We start from the raw sequence: 21,478 nt of genomic DNA, 5'->3' as shown, positions 1-21,478 counted from the left end.
ACCCTTTCCAGTGCTTCACCACTGTCCTAGTGAAATAGTTTTTCCTAATATCCAACCTAGACCTCCCTCACTGCAACATGAGACCATTGCTTCTTGTTCTGTCATCTGCCACCACTGAGAACAGCCAAGCTCCATCCTCTTTGGAACCCCCTTCAGGTAGTTGAAGGCTGCTATCAAATCCCCCCTCACTCTTCTCTTCTGCAAACTAAATAAGCCCAGTTCCCTCTGCCTCTTCTCGTATATCATGTGCTCCAGCCCCCTAATCATTTTCGTTGCCCTCCACTGGACTCTCTCCAATTTGTCCACATCCTTTCTGTACTGGGGGGCCCAAAACTGGACACAATACTCCAGATGTGGCCTCACCAGTGCCAAATAGAGGGGAATAATCACTTCCCTCGATCTGCTGGCAATGCTCCTACTAATGCAGCCCAATATGCCATTAGCCTTCTTGGCAACAAGGGCACATTGTTGACTCATATCCAGCTTCTTGTCCACTGTAATCCCCAGGTCCTTTTCTGCAGAACTGCCACTTAGCCAGTCAGTCCCCAGCCTGTAGCAGTGCATGGGATTCCTCCGTCCTAAGTGCAGGACTCTGCACTTGTCCTTGTTGAACCTCATCAGATTTCTTTTGGCCCAATCCTCCAATTTGTCTAGGTCACTCTGGACCCTATCCCTACCCTCCAGTGTATCTACCCCTCCCCTCAGCTTAGTGTCAACCACAAACTTGCTAGGGATGCAATCCATCCCATCATCCAGATCATTAATGAAGATGGTTGAACAAAACCAGCCCCAGGACCAACCCCTGAGGCACTCCACTTGATACCAGCTGCCAACTAGACATAGAGCTGTTGATCACTACCCATTGAGCCCGATGATCTAGACAGCTTTCTATCCATGTTATAGTCCATTCATCCAATCTATACTTTTTTAACTTGCTGGCAAGAATACTGTGGGAAACCATATCAAAAGCTTTGCTAAAGTCAAGGTATATCATGTCCACTGCTTTCCCCATATCCACAGAGCCAGTTATCTCATCATAGAAGGCAATCAGGTTGGTCAGGCATGACTTGCTTTTGGTGAATCCATGTTGACTGTTCCTGATCACCTTATTCTCCTCCAAGTGCTTCAAAATGGATTCCTTGAGGATCTGCTCCATGATTTTCCCATGGACTGAAGTGAGGCTGATTGGTCTGTAGTTCCCCCCGATTCTCCTTCTTCTCTTTTTAAAAGGAGGGCACTAGTTGAAATTAGTATATTCCAAACAATTTGAGGAAGTGGCCAAAGTAAGCAATTGGACTAGCAGAGATTTATAGCAATGCAGGAAAAAGTGCCTCATCCTTGTGTTTGAAAGTAGATGTATTAATCTGAGTCTAGCAATAAGACAGATACGTTCTGACACATGCTATTACATCAGCTAATAGCCAATTAGTTTGCTTGCTTTTTCCAGTAGATTGGTGAAGGAAAAATAAATTTTTTCAAGATGTGACTTCAGGTTCTCATTTGTTATGCTACAGAAGTACTGGAATATTTATAAGACTCAACAGTGGCCCCTCACCCACACTACAGAGTGAAAATTCATTGAGCAAAAACATTGAGTCTCTAGATGAGGTCAAAATCTTTAAGGGGGTCTTTATTATTATTATTACACTGTTGAAGCTCAAAACATAATTGTAACCACATCCTATCCATTGATTAACAACCAAGGCTGTTTTTATTTATAGCAATTTTTTAATACTCGTAAAAATGTGCTACATTTACAGTTCTGCAAACTGGTGTTTTGTACATCCACAAAACAGATGTAAGGAGCATAGACAGAGGCCACACTAGCCCAATGATACACTTTCCATACTTCCATGGAAGAACCATGGCAAAGACTGAATTTATTGATTCTCCCATTGACTTAATTACTCCAGGCCCCATGAACAGTGGTAGCTATGTCGGCAGGAGAAGCTATCCCACCGACATGGTGCTGTCAACACTGGCATTTAGGTTGGTGTAACTTTTGTTGCTTGGGGGGGTGGCTTATTCACATCCCTGAGCGACATTACTTATATCAATGTATGCTGTAGTATATACATAGTCTAAAATAGGTACAGCACCTCACAGCTGTAACTCTCAATGACTAGAGTTTGCCAAATAACTATTGATATTGTAGGCTGTCGCACATTAGTTTGTATTGCTTTCCCTATAATCCAATGGCATGGGCTACGAAATGGTCTTTAGCTACCTTAATCAAGGATGTTTTGTTGGAAGATTTCACTGAAAACTGAATTCCGCTGCTACTTTCTCTCTTGGATAACTAGCAAAATTTTCTCGAAACTGAAGAGGGTAGGTCAGCCTCAACAAAGAAGTGATTTCAAATTAAATGGCAGACTGAGACTAAATGACTTCAGGCAAAATATATAACACTCAAAGAACCTGAATATTCAAGAAAGGCAAATAACATGCATCGGATTGGACACTGAATTCTGCACCAATTACACCATACATTGCGATTTGGTATGGCAAATCTCTATGGGCAGTTTCCATGTAAATGCAGCTGCAAAATACAATCAACCATTTTCAAACCCATACCTATGCCTTTTCAAGTTTCTGCTTATACATTTTTGTCCACCATGTCTTATTCTGGCTGTTAAATACAGGCTGGGCTTCCTTGCAGTCTCTGGACACAAGACCAAAAACAACAACAGAGTAATATGGTTCAAAATAGCTTTCCAAAGAAGAAACCCAATATATCTATATGCAAAGGTGATAACAGTTTGATTCCAACTCTATCAGCAGTGCTAACCTTTTAATTTGTTTTACCAAATCTTTTTAAACCTTTCCTTTATAATAGTTTTGCTGGAGAACTAAGTGGATGGAACATTTGCTATTCTATCTATCTTACGGTTTCATGCTGCTGTCCATCACCATAGTAACTGAGCACGTTCCATGTAACATCAGTAACGAAGGAAGTCCCTAGTGAACTTCGTGGAGCATCTGGCACTCTTCCCCTTTCTAAGTTTTTGCTTGAGGTAGGGCTTTTGTTTTGTTAGATTTTATTAATTCTCCTCCTCATTTTTGTGGGGGATGTGAAGGATCTACTGTGTAGAGCCTGTGTTAGTGGTGAGAGCATCATTTTGATGGTTTAAAGGCTTTTTTGAAGAGGAAGGTTACACAGTGTTTCTTAAAGATGGTCAGACTCTGGATTTGCCTGATCTCTGGAAATTTGTTGCATAGCTGGAGCCCCTGGAAAAGCTTTGCCCTATACTCTAAAATCCTTCATGCTGAGCTGTGCCACCTGCATTGTGCCAGAGGAGCACAGCAGCTGCAATGGTTGACAGATCAAAATTCTGTCTCTGATGTAACTGGGGCTTAATCGATTCATTAATTGCTTTGAAAATTAGGACCAAGGCTTTAAACATGCACAGGAAGCTGACTGAGAGCCAGTGCACAGATCTGAGCATAAGCCTGAGGTGCTCACAGCGGCCTAAGTCATGGAGAAAGCAGGCAGTCACATTCTGTATCAGATGGACTGTTTGCACCATCTTCACATTCAGCTTTGGATACAGTGCATTACAGTAATCCAGCCTGGAAGTAACAAATATATAGCCAGGTCCTCATCTGGGAAGAAGGGGCTAAATTTCCTAGCAAGCTGGAGGTGACAGAAGGCATTTTTAGAAACTGATACTACCTGGTCATCCATGATTAATGCATCAAGGGAAAAAGGATCTTTAAAAGTTTCACACAATTTTGATGAATGGAGGCTGTGCACCTTTTATGAAAGGTGGAGACAACATCTCAGCTAATTCTTCATAGCATTTCCCCCTTTCATCCAGCACCACTTCTGTTTTGCCTGGGTTCAGTTTGAGCCAGCTGCTCTTCATCCAACAGCTGATTTTCTTGTAAGCAGTCCGACATCTTACAAGCACTGGTGGTTGTGTCAGTTAAATATGAAATATATAGTTGAACACCATTGGGAGCTGAGTCCACGGCATCTCACTATCTCACCCAGTCATCCCACATAGATATTGAATATGTCGTTTCTCTCATTTTCTTAATTTGTCTGCGTAAAACAAACTGGTTTTACTAAAAGTTGATATTTTGACATTGAAGGACCATCTGCTTCAGTGAACATCCATCTGTATTTACTTCATGTGTGCAAGACATTTTGTTTGGTTTACTGGTTTTAATGGTTGCTTTAGTGAAATTTTATTTGCATACCAATTTCTTTTCTTTATTAGGCAGAATGCTCTGGAGCTATGGCTCCCAGAACTGGGCAGAGAATGGTAATTCCCTGTTGTGGAGAACTTTGAAATTTTTGGTTTTCATTCCTAATCAGAATGAAGTTAAATTTATAAATTCTCTGTGAAACTGAATTACTGTTCTCCATTCAGTTCTAGCAGCAACCACCACTTGGGAGAGGCTAAAGCTTTTTTTCTCCTGTAGTCCATATTTTGTGGGCTTTTTGTTGGCTTTTGTTAAGATTCATAGGTTGTTCATAAATTTTGGGTAGAGATGAAGCTTGCCATCCTGAAACTGTTCAACTTTTAGAGACTTTTTAAGTAGATCATTTAGATTTCCAGCCCAGAACAGTTTAAAAATAGAAATGCTTTGCGTAAGAGAACCACCAAGGTCCTGAAAAGTAAAGGTCTTGCTTAATGACCCATCAGACCTAGAACTCTTCCCCTGAACCCCTGCTTTCCACTAGTGCTCTGTGTGATCAGCAGCTGGCGTTGAGCAGTCTAGGTCAGGATACTTGCTGGATTCCTACTTTCTCTCCCCGCCACACTAGGTAGACTTATTGTAGGAAGATTTTTTTGGAACACATATTAACAGTTCTGACAAACTAATTTTGTAAACAGGCTCAAACTGTATTATTTGATATATTTCTCTTTATACATACATTGCATAGTGTCAAGTAGCAGGTGCAGCAACTAACTATTTTCATGCACTGACCTCCTTTAGAGTACTTTTTTTTTTTTAAACACGGTCAACTATCAGGGGAGTTACACTAACAGCAATGTAGCATTGGGAGAAATTTAAGAAAATGCCTAATATAGAGCCCAACCTTATTTAGGTGTGTAAAAATGGATTTTGATACCTGACTTTGGGCATTCAAGCTTGACCTTAATTGTTTCAGTTTCCTTGCTGTAAATGAGAATCTCTCCTAAATCAGAGAATTTCACTTAATGTTTCTGAAGTGCTCTGGAATCCTTAGATGATTATAGAAGTGAAAAGTATTATTAATGCACTAAAATATATTTTTATTCATTATTTCACAAGTTATCCACATATATCACAGTTCTCTTGACTAAAACAAAATTCATCCAACCCATCTTCACTTTCAGTTTATTAAAATTATCTTTACCAGTAACATTGTATTTACAGACTCATGGAGTAGTAAAAGCACCATTATGAAATTCCAAAGATTTTTTTTAAATCTAAAAATCATATCAGGACCTGAAGTCACACACACTCATTTATAAATGTGTCCACTACTACAACTAAGGAAGTTCTTTGTAGCCATCTTTAACATTTCTATTAGTTTTAACTGAAATGGTGTTATGAAATAAACAGCTTTAGGTAAATTAATTTTGTTACATATGCTGTTGTTTGTGAACTATTTTACAAATATATAATTCCAAGGAGGTATTTGTGGGAGGGGGAAAGATGGTATTGTAATCGGTTGTCTACAGTTCATCCCCAAACCCCAACACTGGCACTGATTCTTTAGAAACCCTTAGTTTATGGGATTCAACATCCAGAAAGCTCTTATGAATTTTGCCATTTTTCAAGGAATACAGACTGGACTGAGGAAAGCCAAACAACTGAAATTTATTTTATTTTTGGTTTCTTTCTGGCTTGAAATTGTTCTGTTTTATTTTTGACAGATTTTATTAGCATTGATAAAGCAGGATCTACAGCTTTCTTAGTGATGTTTCCCTTCTTTCCAATCTCATTCTCCTGTATCTCCTTTGCAAGATTCTGCTGCTTTTGTTCTCTTCGGCGAGCTTTCTCCTCCAAAATTTTTTCCACTGCTTTTGTCCTTTTGAAGTTTGAATCAGAAGGATCCAAATTAAACAAGTGGGAAGTATACAGTGCTTGAAACCTTGTATCAGCAACATTCACCTGAAGATAGAAAAGAGAACCTATATCAGAGAAACAGGACAAAATGTAACATACCCGAAAATATGGTAATCATATTTAAATGGGACAGCGTGTACAAGATAGGGGTAACACTAATTGCCTAAATCAGATCTTACTTAACTGGAACCTAAATTTTAATATTTAAATTTCAAACAGTAGTTCTCAGAATTTGGTCAGGCTGGTTAAATTAAACTATGCATTCATGGAGGGTGAATTTCACCTATGTGTGGGGGACTTTTCTGTCCTTTGCATTATGTGCAAGGTGGTATGGGAGAGTCAACAACATACAGGAGACACTCCTGTGCAAAACCTGTATATCACAAAAGGTGGGCCACTGAAGACATTCCTTGTGGGTTAAAAATAAGCAAGCATGGAAAGAGTCAGTGGAGACAGGTAATAATCAATATTCCAGCCAACAGATTGCATGTGGTCTTGAAGAGTGAATTCTGTCTCCTTAAATCCCTATACATAGTCTGGCTTTGCTCCCTCTGTTAGGGAAACATTGCTTGTAATCTAAGCCATGTAAAGTGCACCCAGGTCCTAAAGGGTTATGCAAACGTACATGTCGGTAACAAAAATTCAAAAGCAACATGGACTGATCAAAGTTGTATCCTTGTTTGATCCCAGCATTAGTAATGATAGCCTTTTCCTGTGTAGGAGTACTATAAAGAGGTTTATATTCAACTGCACTGTTAAAATGTTGTCAAACCATATTACTGAGGTATAATTCTTACATCAGAATTCCAATCAACTCCTCTTGAAAAAGTAAAGATACTACTAAATTCTATTACATTTCAATACTTGGAATCTGTATTAGTATTACCTGAAAGTCATCTTCTAACAACTCCTCCTTTTTCATTAGTTGTTTCTTTTTCTTCTTGCTCAGGTTCTGTTGTTCTACAATCTTCTCATAGTTAAAATGTTTTCTGTCATCCTCCTCATCGTCCATCATAAGCAGTGCCATTTCAGCCTGTTACAATAAAAAGAGCTCATTTATATAACATCTCTTTGGGACGTATGGAATACACATGTTCCTTCTGAAACATGAGCACTCATGATTTCCAGGCTCCAGGGGAACAGTTGTAATTTGTAAACAGATTGCAAGCGATTATAAAACATAGTAATGTTTATTATATTATTAATTAAATATGTCTTCTAAAACTTTTGGAGAACTGATGAGGAGGAAAACTAAAGTACTATTCAATGAGTTTTATACTCAGTAGTACAGCACAGCAGGTAAAGATTTTATCTCATTTCCACAAGGCTGTTATATCTATATTCAGTTTAGCCTCTTTGTAGGATTGTGACATGGGCTACATTCCACAACCATCTGTGCTTACCTTAAAGCATTGTATTTGTTTTTAAATTCTCATATAGCTGATTTTTATTTTTAAACAAAGAACAACCCAGAAAGGTTGCTCTCTAATTAAATATAATCATTGTCACTCATTTTCATCTTCACAGTGATCATATGGTTAAATGTTCCACTTACAAGAGTTCAGAGACTTATGTGATCTCAACACTGACATTTATAACATAGAAATGAAAAAAGTGTCAAGGTAATTCTTATCTTATAAAAGATAGTTTTTATTTGTGAAAAACCAATGTTTAAATAAAAAGAAGAAATTAAGTTTGGGGCACACACTAACAAAAGCAAAGAAATTATGTGATTAAAGTGGATGCTTTAAACTCCATTCACACTAATGAGAAATGAGAACCCCAAGTCAGGGCATGAATTCAGGACACTGCTAAATAACTTTGAATAGTCTAACTTTGCTATTTCTGCAAATGGGAAACAACTATTTAAGCATAACATTAGTTTAAAAAAAATAAAATTAACTTTTGCTAAAGTGGAATAACTAAGCCTTTAGGGATCGAAAAATGTCTCACTGATAATTTCCTTTCCGCTAGCAGTCTCTCTCTCAGTTCTTGACATCTGGGTCAGGATGGATAAAAAAACAAATCAATGATTTATTTATTTTTGGGAGGAAAATGGTAAAAAAAATGTTTACGGAAAAAAACAGTAAAAAAAATCAGTTTTTTATTTAAATCAGATTTTTAAATTTGTTAGTTACGTTATAAGTTTTCCTCATAAAAATAAACCTGTTTAAAATGAAATCTGAATTTAATACAAAATATGTTAAGGCCTAAGCTTATTACAATCTCTTAAAACATTTAAATAAATAAATATGCTGAATCCATGAGCCACTATCAAAAACTTTAGTTAAAGGCTGGGTTTTTTTTTAATATATGAAGAAAGAAACAAGGGGGAAACATCTAGCTTTGAAGTAACGCTTTATAATTATGGATCAACAGGTCTTGTACTGTGTTAAGGCCATGATCCCCTGGGAAATCCAGGGGCTTGTGCTACGGAGTGCAAGAAACTGGCAAAGTCATCATAGGCATTGGGACCCACCCGATTCCATGAGACACCATCATGTATCTTATTAGGATTATCCACTGAGCCCACTTGGGCATACTCCTACTGTATAGTGGTTCCGTTTTCAAATTATGAAACAGAAACATGCTGACTGGCATTAATTATATTCCTATCAACAGAGTAGTCCTACTGAATTCACTGGTACTATTCACATACGATTAACTCCACAAGTATTTAAAGAACTGGGACCTATGTCTGTAATCTTTAATACTTTAACACAAAAATTACCTTGTGCTTTTCTTCTTCTTCTTTTTCTGGGGTACTTTCTTCTGTCTTGAATTTCTTTGATATTTTCTTTAAACCTGATCACACAACAAATACATGAGTTAATTCATAAGTATACATGAGACTAATTCCTATAGCTACACTATCTGAAAGTGTGTCTCAGTCAGCTGAAATTGATATTTCAATTTGAGGTAATAAAAGAAAAAGTTTGAAAAAAGAAATCAGGTATGGTTAAGACCTAGCAAGGATTTTTAGAGGGAACAATATCCACTCAGTCTACTGAGTGGGTATCAGCACTCAAACTGGCAGAAGTGATGGTAGGCAAAGAAAAAAAAAAAGAGGGGTATGGTACAATTTTTTCTTCCTTCTTGCAAAGAGCAGTTGTGAGAACCACTAGTGGGGCACAGCCAGTTACACAAAGCCACTCACTGTTCAAATGTACACGCATTATAAATCCAAAGAGAAATGAGTTTATGCTGCTACACAAGTAACTGAATTCACGTGCCTTCTCTAAAATGTTCATTCCTTCCCCTTAACTTCCAGTATGGAAAGGAACAATGTAACAGAAATAGCTTAAGAAAAGAAAAATAGTTTAAACTTATATTTTCCTAATCTGTCCATTGACAGTATTGGCAGCTGAACCAGCGTACAGCCTTGTAGAAGTCAAGATAAAGGCTATGTGGAAAAAAAAACAAACCAACAACAACCAAGAAGATCAAAATTATTCCCCAAATTTATAGAGAAGCAGTAAAAGTTATGCATGAAAGGAAGGTTATTGCAGAACAAAAGGGGACCAAAATATTGTTGGGCTGATTTAAGCTCATCTTAAATGATGAGACTCTGATGAAGTTTTCTTTACTCACTAAGGAGGTCCTGTGCATACACTGATCCTTGTACTAATAAAGAATATTAATAGAAGGAAACAGAAGCCCACAATAACCAATTATTAAGGAGAATCCTATTTACAAATACTATGCAATCAAATTTATCTCTCAAAAAGATTCAAGACTTACAGTGTTATGAGGTAGAAGGGAAGATGGAAAGCTGCCTGGACTAAATCATGCTCTCTGACCTTTAATGAACCCATTTCCAGTAATACATTACAGTCCTTTGGGGGTATTCTTAAGGAACATATTTGGATCCATTCTGTTTCCAGAAAAGAGACTAGAAATATTTACAAGACAAAACAAAGTCTAGTTAAAGTTAATTTGCTAATTATGCTACGCAACAGGACACAACATCTCTTGAAGAGCCCATGAAATATTTTAAGTAATTTCCTTTTGAAAAAAAAATTCACTCAACTGATTCCAAATAGCTTGCAAAGCTTGGGTGGGTTTCTCAGAAAGTTTTTTGGGGAAAAAAACAAAACAAAAGAAATACCACCACAAAATCCTGGCTGCCAGTAAGAAGAACAAAGATGTACAACATCAGTTGCTCATCAAGTCCTAAACTATTAATTCAGCATCTCCAGGGAACCATTCAGGGCAGAGGAAGTTCAAGCCCAGCAGAGGGCTCCTATTCTGTAGGTGTTTGTTCTACCTTCTCCACATATTATTCAATTCTATGTTATACAAATAGAATTGAACAAGTTTGAAACCTTCCTCAAACTGGCTACATCAGGGATGCAAGAACAAGCAGACCTGGCGAGACTGGGAAGAGATAGGTACAGGGAGGCTGAGAAAAAACAATCATAGGTAGGGCCCTACTAAATTCACAGCCACGCAAAACAAGTCATGGACCATGAAATCTGGTGTTAGGTGTGCTTTACCCTATACTATACAGATTTCATGGGGGAGACCAGTGTTTCTCAAATTGGGGGTCCTGACCCAAAAGGGAGTTGCGGGGGGGGGGAAGGGGCGTGAGTGCGAACAACCCTTACTTCTGTGCTGCTGCCTTCAGAGCTGAGCAGCTGGAGAGCAGCGGCTGTTGGTCGGGCACTCGGCTCTGAAGGCAGCGCCCCACCAGCAGAAGCGCAGAAGTAAAGGTGGCAATACCATACCACACCACCCTTACTTCTGCCTTGCTGCCTTCAGACCTGGGCGGCCAGAGAGTGATGTCCGCTGACTGAGGGCTCTGCAGGCAGCAGCGCAGAAGTAAGGGTGGCAACACCCTACCAGGCCATCCTTACCTCTGCGCTGCTGCTGGAGGTGACACTGCCTTCAGAGCTGGGCTCCCGGCCACCCCCGCTGCTCTCCAGCTGGCCAGCTCTGAAAGCAGCACCAGCGCCAGCAGCTGTGCAGAAGTATGGGTAGCAGTACCGCAAACATCCTCCCCCCTCCCCCATTCCAACTCCTTTTTGGGTCAGGAACCCTACAATTACAACACCATGACATTTCAGATTTCAATAGCTGAAATCATTAAATTTATGATTTTTAAAACCCTAGGACCATGAAATTGACCAAAATGGATCCTGAATTTGATAGGGCCCCTAAACATCGGAGGTGCCAGGAGGGAACACCTCTCAGAAGCAAAGCAGATCCATATTATTATTGTTATTTATGTCTATTACTACAGCACCTAAATGCCCTAGAGATCCAGGATTGTGCTAGGTGCCGTACAAACACGGGTTCACTGATGTGGGGAGCTCCAAATTCTTACCAACCTCTCCGGGTACATGAGGCTTAGCTTGCTCACACTCAACTTCTAATATGGTGTATGGAGAAGGAATAAGGAAAGTAAGTGCAGAACTAATTCCCTCCCTATGGAAGACTGATCCTAATTAGGACTGTGCATCACCTCCCCTTCCAGCCCCCACCTCGCAACTATAGGTTGTGCAGCCTGTCAGAACCAACCTTGGTCTTGTAGCTTCATGAAATTAAGACTATTTGTTTCCAAAATTGTCAGACCTTCTCTTTGCTGTTGACAATAAAATCATCACCACATGTAGCCTTTAAATCAGGACTGCTTTCCTAAAAAATGTGGTTTTGTTCAGCTACAAGTTATTGACACAATAGTGTTCATTTACCCAGTATGGAAGACTAATTCCACCTGCAGAATAGTCAGACAAGATTAATAGATTTTAAGACCAGAAGGAACTATTATATGTTCATCTAGTCTGACTTCCTGCTTAACACTTCACAGAACCTCAACCAACAATTTCTGCACCAAGCTTATAACTTCTGTTTGAGCTATACGATCAACTTTTAGAAAGATATCCAACCATGATTTAAAGACTTCCAGTGATGGAGAGTCCACCACATCACAAGGTAAATTATTCCAATGGCTAATTAAACTCACTATTAGTAACATATGCTATACTTCTAGACTGAATTTGTCTAGCTTCAGCTTCCAACCATTGTACCTCATCATTCTTTTTTCTATTATATTAAATGAGCTATTGACTATCAAAAATATTTTTGCCACATACTTGTAGATTATGCCTCTTAATATTCTCTTGAAGTGTTGTAAAATCCAAATGCTTACTCAGATTGTTCTGAAATTTGCTGTGCTCCTTTGCCAATCCTTACAGTCCAGGGGGTTCTCAAACTGTGGGTCAGACCCCAAAGTGGGCCACAACCCCATTTTAATGGGGTTGCCAAGGCTGTCTTGGGCTTTGGCTTTAGCCCTGGGCCCCAGTAAGTCTAAGCCCCACCGCCTGGGACCAAAGCCCAAGCCCTGGGTGGTGAGACTCAGGTTACAGGCCCTCTGCCTGGGGCGGAAGCCTTTTGGCTTTGGTCTCCCCCCTTGCCAGGGGCGGTGGGGCTTGGGTGGGCTCAGGCTTCAGTCCCTCCTCCTGGGGTCATGCAATTTTTATTGTCAAAAGGGGATCACAGTGTAATGAAGTTTGAGAACCCCGTTATAACTTGTAAAACATTCCTGGAGTTTCTATTAATGGCTCCATGAAACCCTTCCAAATGTCTGCAAGTTTGAACTCCATGAAAACACAATTTTTGTTGTACACATTGTATAAAGATGTTTAAGGAGCTGCTCCTCCTATTCCCTTGTCTAATTTGGTGGTCTTTGTAACAGATTCCCAACCAGTACCCCACGTTGGAATTTATCAGGTAGAATGCTGATCCATAACTATTCCAGGTCCTATACTTCTGAATTGTCAAGAAATCTAACGCAGACAATAGTTTCTTTGACGTAGAATGACAACCCTGTTCCTCGGCTGCCCACTCTCTTTTTCCTAAAATGGAGTAATATTAAAATCCCAGTCATGTGACTCAGCCCACCAGGTTTCAGTAATACTAATTATACCAAATTTTCTTTTCATAAATGAACATTTCTAATTCCTCCTGATTATTTCCCAGGCTTTTCTCCTCTGTCACCCAGAAAACTGGAACCCTTTCTACTGAATCAGTGGTAGTCCAACCCATATGTCCTTTTCTCCCTATAGAAGATGACCCAATATTTCACAAAACCCAAACCATCAACTTTAGACTGTATACCTAGCCAACAGTTTGCTGCTCACATTTTCTACTGGCTATCTTCTCTCAGTTGCTGGGCAAGACAGATTTCTGATCACCACCAATGCTTTCCTATCCTTCAGCTCCCTTGTAAGATCTTTGAAGTCTCGGATGATCTGCAAAGAATCTTCTGAAGCAGTACGCAGTGATGTTGTAGCCATATTGGTCCCAGGATATTAGAGAGACTAGGTGGTGAGGTAATATCTTTTACTGCTGGTGAGAGAGACAAGCTCTTGAACTTACAAAGAGCTCCTTTTCAGGTCACTGAACATTTTGGGTATGGCTGACATCCATCTTCTCATGTGCCCTGCAGAGGTCCTTGTGTTTTTCTCCAGTTTTGGAATTTCAGTCTTCCAAGAGATTCTCTGTAGCTGCTGCAGGAGAACTGGAATATGACTCGATATCTCTCCCTATGTTGAATTTCTCCTGGTTCTCTTTCCTCTGGTGGTCAAAGACCATCCCATCCTCTCTTGCTTCTCCTTCCTTGCTTGGTCACAAACTGCCAGTCCCTTTTCTCTGTTTTCCAATCTCTCCTGTTCGTTTGAAACAAAACTTATCTGATTGGACCTGCAGTGGTGATAGCGGGTTATCCAAGAACTGTCTCTCTGATACAACAGAATCAACAGACGCCCTTCAAGACCACAAACCCATGAGAAAAAGTGCCTACTCTCTATTGCAAACTCTTTCGAACTCCTGGTAACCTCCTGCTCACCTCAGGAATTCACTTTACAACTGGTTTATACATTTAGCCTTGCAGGTCAGCTCATCCCCTCGCTCACAGAGAGGATTAAGACTAGAACACTGGTCCTGAACTATGGCCAAAGAGCCCCAATCTCCCAGCCCTCACAGAGACAGACTTCTCACCCTTTTGTTTAGAGGCTTGAAAGCCCAGCCACATAGCCCCAGCAGAGACACAAACAAACACAGACAGACCAAAAGGATAATTAACCAAGCCCTTTATCTCCATGCACGGGATCCTCAGCTGCTAATCAAAACTTTTACTCTCTCCCTGTTCATTTTATGATTATAATGATCTGTTCTGGCCTTAAAAACCTATTAACTTCACAGTTAACAGTTTGCAATTAACTAAATTCTGGGAAAAGAATTAGAATACCAAATCTGATTTTTTTTACCTTTGGGCACCCATTCTAAGAAATCTTCTATAAAAAAATCATAATATTTTTAATTGCCATACCCAGCCATTATTTACAGTCACCTGGCTATATTAATTGAGCCTGCAATGGAAAATTTTGGAATAAGAACAAGACAACCACAGTGCTTCACATTTCTCTCATACTTACATGGTTTCCTGAAATCAAAGAGAACAACCATCAACTTCTTTGTCTCCTGAAATAACTTGTTCAGGTATGACAAAAAGCAGAATACTATTAGTATAACATTAGAATTCTAGTCCCACCCCCCTTTCCATTTCATACAAATCCCTCATGCAATATTATAGGCTATTCTACCATATTCGTGTTAATTCCCTTTCCATATATTTCAACTGACATGCAATCACGGTTTCATCTCCTTCTGCAAAAAAAAATTTACTACTGAAAGAATAAAAGTCAGATACTTAAATATGTTAACATCTATAAAGATTTCAGAAGTATTTTGGGCTTGTATAATAAACTAATTCATATTTGACTGAGTGATTTTTCCATTTGCTTTAAGTTTCATAGCATTAACTCTTCCTGTCCAATGTAAATTGCAGGATACACCTAATTCTAAATGAAGCATTTAAAATTTGGTGAGCATAATTTTTAAAAAAAAAAGTCAGATTGTAAACTTTTATTAAGATTTGACTATGAATTCAGGTACAATATTCAATGTTGCAAAATAGGATTTTCAAAAGACCCTCAAAATATCTCCTACATGTTGGGCTTCTCCAATTTTTGGAGCCCTTAGAACCAACTTCAGCCTTGTCTACATGACAGAGTCATTGCCGGTATAGCTACATCATCAGATCCCTCTAGTGAAGGCATAGTGTAAGCTGACAGGAGGGCTTCTCTTGGCATAGTTACACCACCACCCCACATGACATTCGCTAAACCAACAGAAGCACTCTTCTGTCGGCATAGTTGTGTCTACCCAGAGGTTTTGCCAAAATAATTATGCTGGCTGGGGGTGTGATTTTTTCACTCCCCTAGCCAATGTAGCTATGCTGGCAAAACTTTGTAGTATAGACTAAGGGTTGGTCTACACGGAAAACTAGCATCAGCATAGCTACATCTTTCAGGAGTGTGAAAAATCTGTAGCAATATGAATAGCTTCATAGAGCCAGAACGCTTACAGAGTTAACAATTTCAGTTGGTACAGCTGCATCTTTCAGGGGGAAATACACACCCAAGAGATGTAGATATGCTGACCTAACCCCCACTGTAGACAGTGCTAGGTCTCCCATTAACCTAGCTACCATGTCTCAGGGAGTTAGATTAACTATAGGGAGGGGAAAACCTCCCCCTGTAGCGAGCATCTGCACCGAAGTGCTATAGTGGCAAAGCTGTAGCCCTGCACCCATGCCGCTGTGTAGTACTTTAAGACATGGCCAGCCTCAAATACAACAAAACATTGCTAAATTGCATCCCCAAAATTAGTGTCCACACAAATAGCAGCCTCACCCTATTTCTCAGCAAAGATTTAATATCAGAGCGCTAAAGTGATGTTTCCAATGAACAGAGCCAGGTGTATGTGGCTGCATAATAGATTTTAAAAGTGCACCATAATTGAGCTTCACAGTCTACGTTTTCATTTTGAATATTAACGATTTAGATATTACACTTATGTTTACTTCAGCATTTTGGCGGGAATCTCCCACTATTGCACTACCACCAGCACATCTCCACCCGTGGTAGTAATGGAAACAGGGCTAGTGGAGCCTGAGCACAGACATTTTTACGACTGTTTTGATGAGATGGCCATGTGAGACAACATGGTGGTAATACTGGGAACTCAACGGATGCAATAATGTCTTCCTGATTCTGCAGACACCTTAAAACAACATGTATGAGAGAAGTATGAACTGGTCCCGTTGGTCTCAATGGTATGTTAACATTGAAGCCCCATGACAACAATTCAACTTTCATGAACTATTTCAATAGAAACATCATGTTCATGTTTATTTGTCATTGTTGCACGATACTCGAGTAGGATGCAGTAGGGCAGTTAGTTGCCATAAAGAGTTGCAGAAGTGGGAAATAGCAAGTTCAGGAGCTCTTTCCCCAGAAACTTGAAGTTGACTCTGCTCCTCCCCCTGACCAAAAAAGGAAAAAAGGAGATGCGCTAATCTCAGTACCAAAAGTTAAAAATGCTTCTTAGAGATCAGAAACACTAAGCCTCCTCCCACTCCTCTTTTGGTGCCAAAAAGGCCCAACTGTCCCATACCCATATGTCAAGATGTCCAACTTTCTCCAGACAAGTTTAATATTGTGAAATGGGGTCTTCCAGTCACTAGTTTGAATTTGAAAGTTCCTACTTTACTTGAGTGCCATATAACTTATCTTGTCTATCATACCATCTATTACTGAAAAGACCTTTATTGCAAGTTGCTCTGAAGCCTCAAAAACCCGTAACAATCTGAAAGTGGAATTACTAAATTGAGAGTTGCCTTAGATATTAACTAGAATCAGAATTAGCCAAACATATTTTTTAAATTTTACCACAATTAAGACATTTATTCCCTTTTCAAAGAGACTGCAAAGAATTAATTTATGAAAAGAAACTTTAATGTTCGTCTTTCCTATTCTGAAGCTTCACAATGATCTCTGAAGCAAGAGCTCACTATCAAGTTAAAAAGCCTACTCAGCCTTTATCTTTCCAAGAACACGAACCAACAAATCACTCCTCATTATGTACACAAAATATTAATTTTCATATGAAATCCCTAGGAAATACATACACTGAAGCTAGCTCTTTATTTTACTTTGATAAATTAAACTCAATCAGGTAATACCAACATTCTTCTGAATTTTTTGGGGGTCTATTAATATTAACCAAAGATGACCAATTATTCTTTTGGACAATACTGAACTGCCATTTAACAACTTCCAAAGGAAGAAAAGGAAAACGTCTAACATGCATTTTAAAGGATTGTCTACATGCACAGTTATACTAGTTTTAAACACATGATTTTAAATAGAGTTAGTCACATGGGTACAAAAGCCTATATAAACATTTGTTTTAGTTTAAACCAGGTTTTTGCTTTTGTTTGTTTGTTTGTTTTAGCTCAGAATAAAAATCAATTATTTAAAAAATTTTTTTTATTTAAATGAGATAGTTTAAATTAAAAACATTTTTAGAAGAGAAATCTATTTAAAATTAAATTTGAAATTATGACAACCTATATTAAGACTTAAGCATTAGAGAAAAATCAAATCACTCAACTGGTGGAAGTCACGAGCTAAGCACCTAGAACCAGGGTTTGTTGAAATGCTACACTAGTTTTTGACAGCAGTAGCTTCTTCTGCAGATGCAGACAGAATATTTTCATCATTTCACTTTATTTTTTTTAATTAGTTCAGCTTAATGACTAGTTCATTCAAAATCAAAAAATCAAATGGGAGTTGAAAAAGCAGGAATGCTTGTTTTCCTCTTCCAATCTATGAATAAAACCTAGGTCTGAGAGGATGAGATCAACTAGTTTTAAAATCTTAAAGAACATGGTGAACAGAAACAGTAAGTTCAATACTTCCTTTGTTTAATAATTTTTGAATACAAAAAGATGTTTTGATATTTTTTTCAGATGTATCCAGCACTTTAAGGTAGTTTTATATAACTATCAGTAATCATTTAAAATACTGTTATTATTCATTTTTAGATGAATTCCAACTTCCATGCAAATACAGTTTGCACACAAGTAAATAATTATTCTAGTATATAATAAAAGCAACATTCACCATTTTCTAACAGAACAAAAAATAAGATTCTGAAAAAAATGTATATTATGCTACATAACTGCTGAAATACATTATGCATAGACAGAACATATACTCTTGGCTAGCAAAGAGAAGTACTAAGTTTAGAGTAAATGTTATATTTAGTTGCAAAACAACATGGTTTAATGGTTACAAATTGTGAGAATCAACCTTTGTTTAGGAAAATAACTAAAAAGTTCAACTGCAAAATGAGATTAAAATAAATTATTTAAATCCATCTACCCTAATTTAGCTTCAGTTGATTAGGAGCAGGTCTAAGAAATACCTTGCTTTGGTTTGAGTAGTGTATTTATATCAATTTAACTAACATGATTAATTAAATCAGTTGAATTAATCTGGTATAAGTGTGCATGTACACACAGCCCATGCAGCAGGCAAAGATTATCCAACAAGTTTCTGGAATGTACTTTTTTGTTCCAGTTTTCACCAAAAAGTTTAGTAGCAATTGGACATCTAACAATGAATGTCAGTGAAAATGTGATAGGATCAGAGGCTAAAATAGGGAAAGAACAAGTCTAAGTAATTTTTAACTAGTTAGATGTTTTCAAGTCACCAAAATGCATCCTAGAATACTCAAGGAGCTGACTAAGGAAATATCTGAGGCATCAGCAATGATCTTAGAAAAGGCATGGAATATAGGTGAGACTCCAGAGGTCTGGAAAAGGGCAAATACAGTGCCAATCTATGAAAAGGGGACTAAGGATAACCCATGGAATTACAGACCACACATCTTAACTTCAGTACCCAGAAAGATAAATTTCAGAGGAACAGCCGTGTTAGTCTGTATTCGCAAAAAGAAAAGGAGGACTTGTGGCACCTTAGAGACTAACCAATTTATTTGAGCATGAGCTTTCGTGAGCTACAGCTCACTTCATCAGATGTTTACCGTGGAAACTGTCTGCTGCAGTTTCCACGGTAAACATCTGATGAAGTGAGCTGTAGCTCACGAAAGCTCATGCTCAAATAAATTGGTTAGTCTCTAAGGTGCCACAAGTCCTCCTTTTCTTTTTGCAGAAAGATAAAGGAGCAAATAATTAAGCAATCTGTAGAAACCTAGAAGATAATAAAGTCATAAAGTAAGTGATAAAGTAATAGCATGGATTTGTCAAGAACAAATCTTGTCAAACCAATCTAATACTTTTCTTCGAAAGGGTAACAAGCCTTGTGGATGGGGGGGATAGGGAGGGGAACAGTAAATATGGTATATCTTGACTTTAGCAAGGCTTTTGATACGGACTTGCATGACCTTCTCATAAACAAACTAGGGAAATACTACCTAGATGGACTTACTATAAGGTGAGTACATAATAGGTTAGAAAACCATTCCCAGAGAGTAGTTATCAGTGGTTCACAGTCAAGCTGAAAGGGCATATCTAGTGGGATCCTGCAGGAAATAGATCTGGCTCCGGTTCTATTCAATATCTTCATCAATGATTAGATAATGGCATGGAGAGCTCACTTATACAGTTTGCAGATTATACCAAGATGAGAGGTTGCAAGTGCTTTAGAGGATAGGATTCAAATTCAAAATGGTCTGGATAAACTGGAGAAATTGTATGAAATAAACAGGATGAAATTCTATAAGGACAAACACAAAGTACTCCACTTACGAAGGAACAATCAATTGCACACACAAAATGGAAACGACTGTCTATGAAGAAGTACTGCGGAAAGGGATCTGGGGTCATAGTGGATCACAAGCTAAATATGAGGGAACAGTGTAACACTGTTGCAAAAAGGCAAACATCATACTGGTCTGTATTAGCAGGAGTGTTGTAAGCTGATTAGGTCTCAACTGGAGTATTATGTCCAGTTCTGGGTATCATAAGAACGGCCATTCTGGGTCAGACCAAAGGTCCATCTAGCACAGTATCCTGTCTTCTCACAGTGGTCAATGCTAGGTGCATCCAAGGGAATGAACAGAACAGGTAATCATCAAGTGATCCATCCCCTGTCACCCATTCCCTGCTTCTGGCAAACAGAGGCTAGGGACACCATCCCTGCCCAGCTTGGCTATTCTCCATGAATTTATCTAGTTCTTTCTGAACCCTGTTATAGTTGACTGTGTGTTGTGTGACAGATGTAGATAAATTGAAGAAAGTCCAGAGAAGAGCAACAAAAATGATTAAAAGTCTAGAAAACATGACCCATGAGGGAAAATTGAGAAAACTGGCTTTGTTTAGTCTGGAGAAGATTTGGGGGGGGGGGGGCGGGACAGGGACATCATAACAGTTTGCAAGTACATAAAAGGTTATTACAAGGAGGAGGGAGAAAAATTGTTCTCTAACCTGTGAGGATCGTACAAGAAGCAAAGGGCTTAAAAATTACAGAAACAGCAGTTTAGGTTGGACATTAGGAAAAGCTTCCTGTCAGGATGGTTAGGCACTGGAATAAATTGCATAGGGAGGTTGTGGAATCTCCATCATTGGAGATTTTTAAGAGCAGGTTAGACAAACACCTGTCAGAGCTGGTCTAGATAATACCTAGTCCTGTCATGAGTGCAGAAGACTGACCTAGAAGACCTCTCAAACTTCTCTTCCAGTTCTACAATTCTATGCATCTTCTACACTCTCTTTACTCCCTCCCCGACTCGGAACTTTTGGAAACATAGGTGTATTCCTCATACATACTATCTTTCCTTTCTTAAATGCATTGATGGGCAGTGACATATTTAAATATCAACATTATACGTATCATCATTAGCACTGGAGTTAGCACCCATTGAATTCACTGAGGTAGATATTTTTTTCAAGCTCACTGCAAACTCATTAAGACACCACCACACTGGTTACACTCGGATCAAATATTCAAGTTTTTTTCCCCCGGCACTATAACATCTAGGAGATCTAGCTTTTTTTTTTTTTTTTTAAATAAACCAAAGCCGAGACTCTGGAGAACAGGGGTCCACTACGTAGCCCTTTGTTCCCTGCCCTTCTTGAGAGGGCACACGCTACACTTTAGGAATCACTGCCCCGGGGCAAAAGAAGTTCTCTTTGTAAACAGAGTTTATTTGGTGTAAGACACCCCCTCCCAAATATACACTTGCCTAGGTTTCTTTTGGCGAACTTCCTGGTTCCCTTTTACAGCAGCATCCCCACTTTCCTTAAATGGAATATGGAAATAGTAATCAGACCCTCAGTTTCCATCTGACAAAACTTCCCTTCAATTTGCTCAGTCTGCCATTGACGAGCTTTAGAGATACATCAAGTGTCACCTTGCTTGCAGCCAGCCAGCATGTGGATAGTGTTCTCTCTCTCTAAAACTATTCCAAAGCTAGCTATATTCTCAGTTTCTCTTTTCCAGTTGATGTCCGGTAATCCTGCAGTCAAGAGTTTTACCTA

General features: G+C 38.8%; 1 protein-coding gene across 9 annotated transcripts in view; it reads right to left on the bottom strand.

Moving 5' to 3' along the window:
• Positions 1-5,314: 5,314 nt before the first annotated feature.
• The window catches only part of ESF1 (ESF1 nucleolar pre-rRNA processing protein homolog), a 69,517-nt gene continuing 53,353 nt past the window's right edge, over positions 5,315-21,478 (bottom strand). For 3 of the 9 annotated variants that reach the window (XM_073339568.1, XM_073339566.1, XM_073339567.1), the window contains 3 exons: positions 8,798-8,871; positions 6,953-7,099; positions 5,315-6,111 (listed from right to left, as the gene is read on the bottom strand). In XM_073339568.1, the coding sequence (XP_073195669.1) occupies positions 5,818-6,111; positions 6,953-7,099; positions 8,798-8,871 (515 nt within the window). In that variant the 3' untranslated portion in view covers positions 5,315-5,817. Of the gene's footprint in view, positions 6,112-6,952; positions 7,100-8,797; positions 8,872-9,807; positions 9,959-13,208; positions 13,771-14,504; positions 14,560-21,478 lie in introns of those variants that run through there. The other 6 variants (XM_073339569.1, XR_012158324.1, XM_073339571.1 and 3 more) reach the window with 6 other exon arrangements.

This window comes from Lepidochelys kempii, chromosome 3, assembly GCF_965140265.1.
Source record: "Lepidochelys kempii isolate rLepKem1 chromosome 3, rLepKem1.hap2, whole genome shotgun sequence".
NCBI lineage: Eukaryota > Metazoa > Chordata > Testudines > Cheloniidae > Lepidochelys > Lepidochelys kempii.
This window is presented reverse-complemented; position numbering and strand designations above follow the sequence as displayed.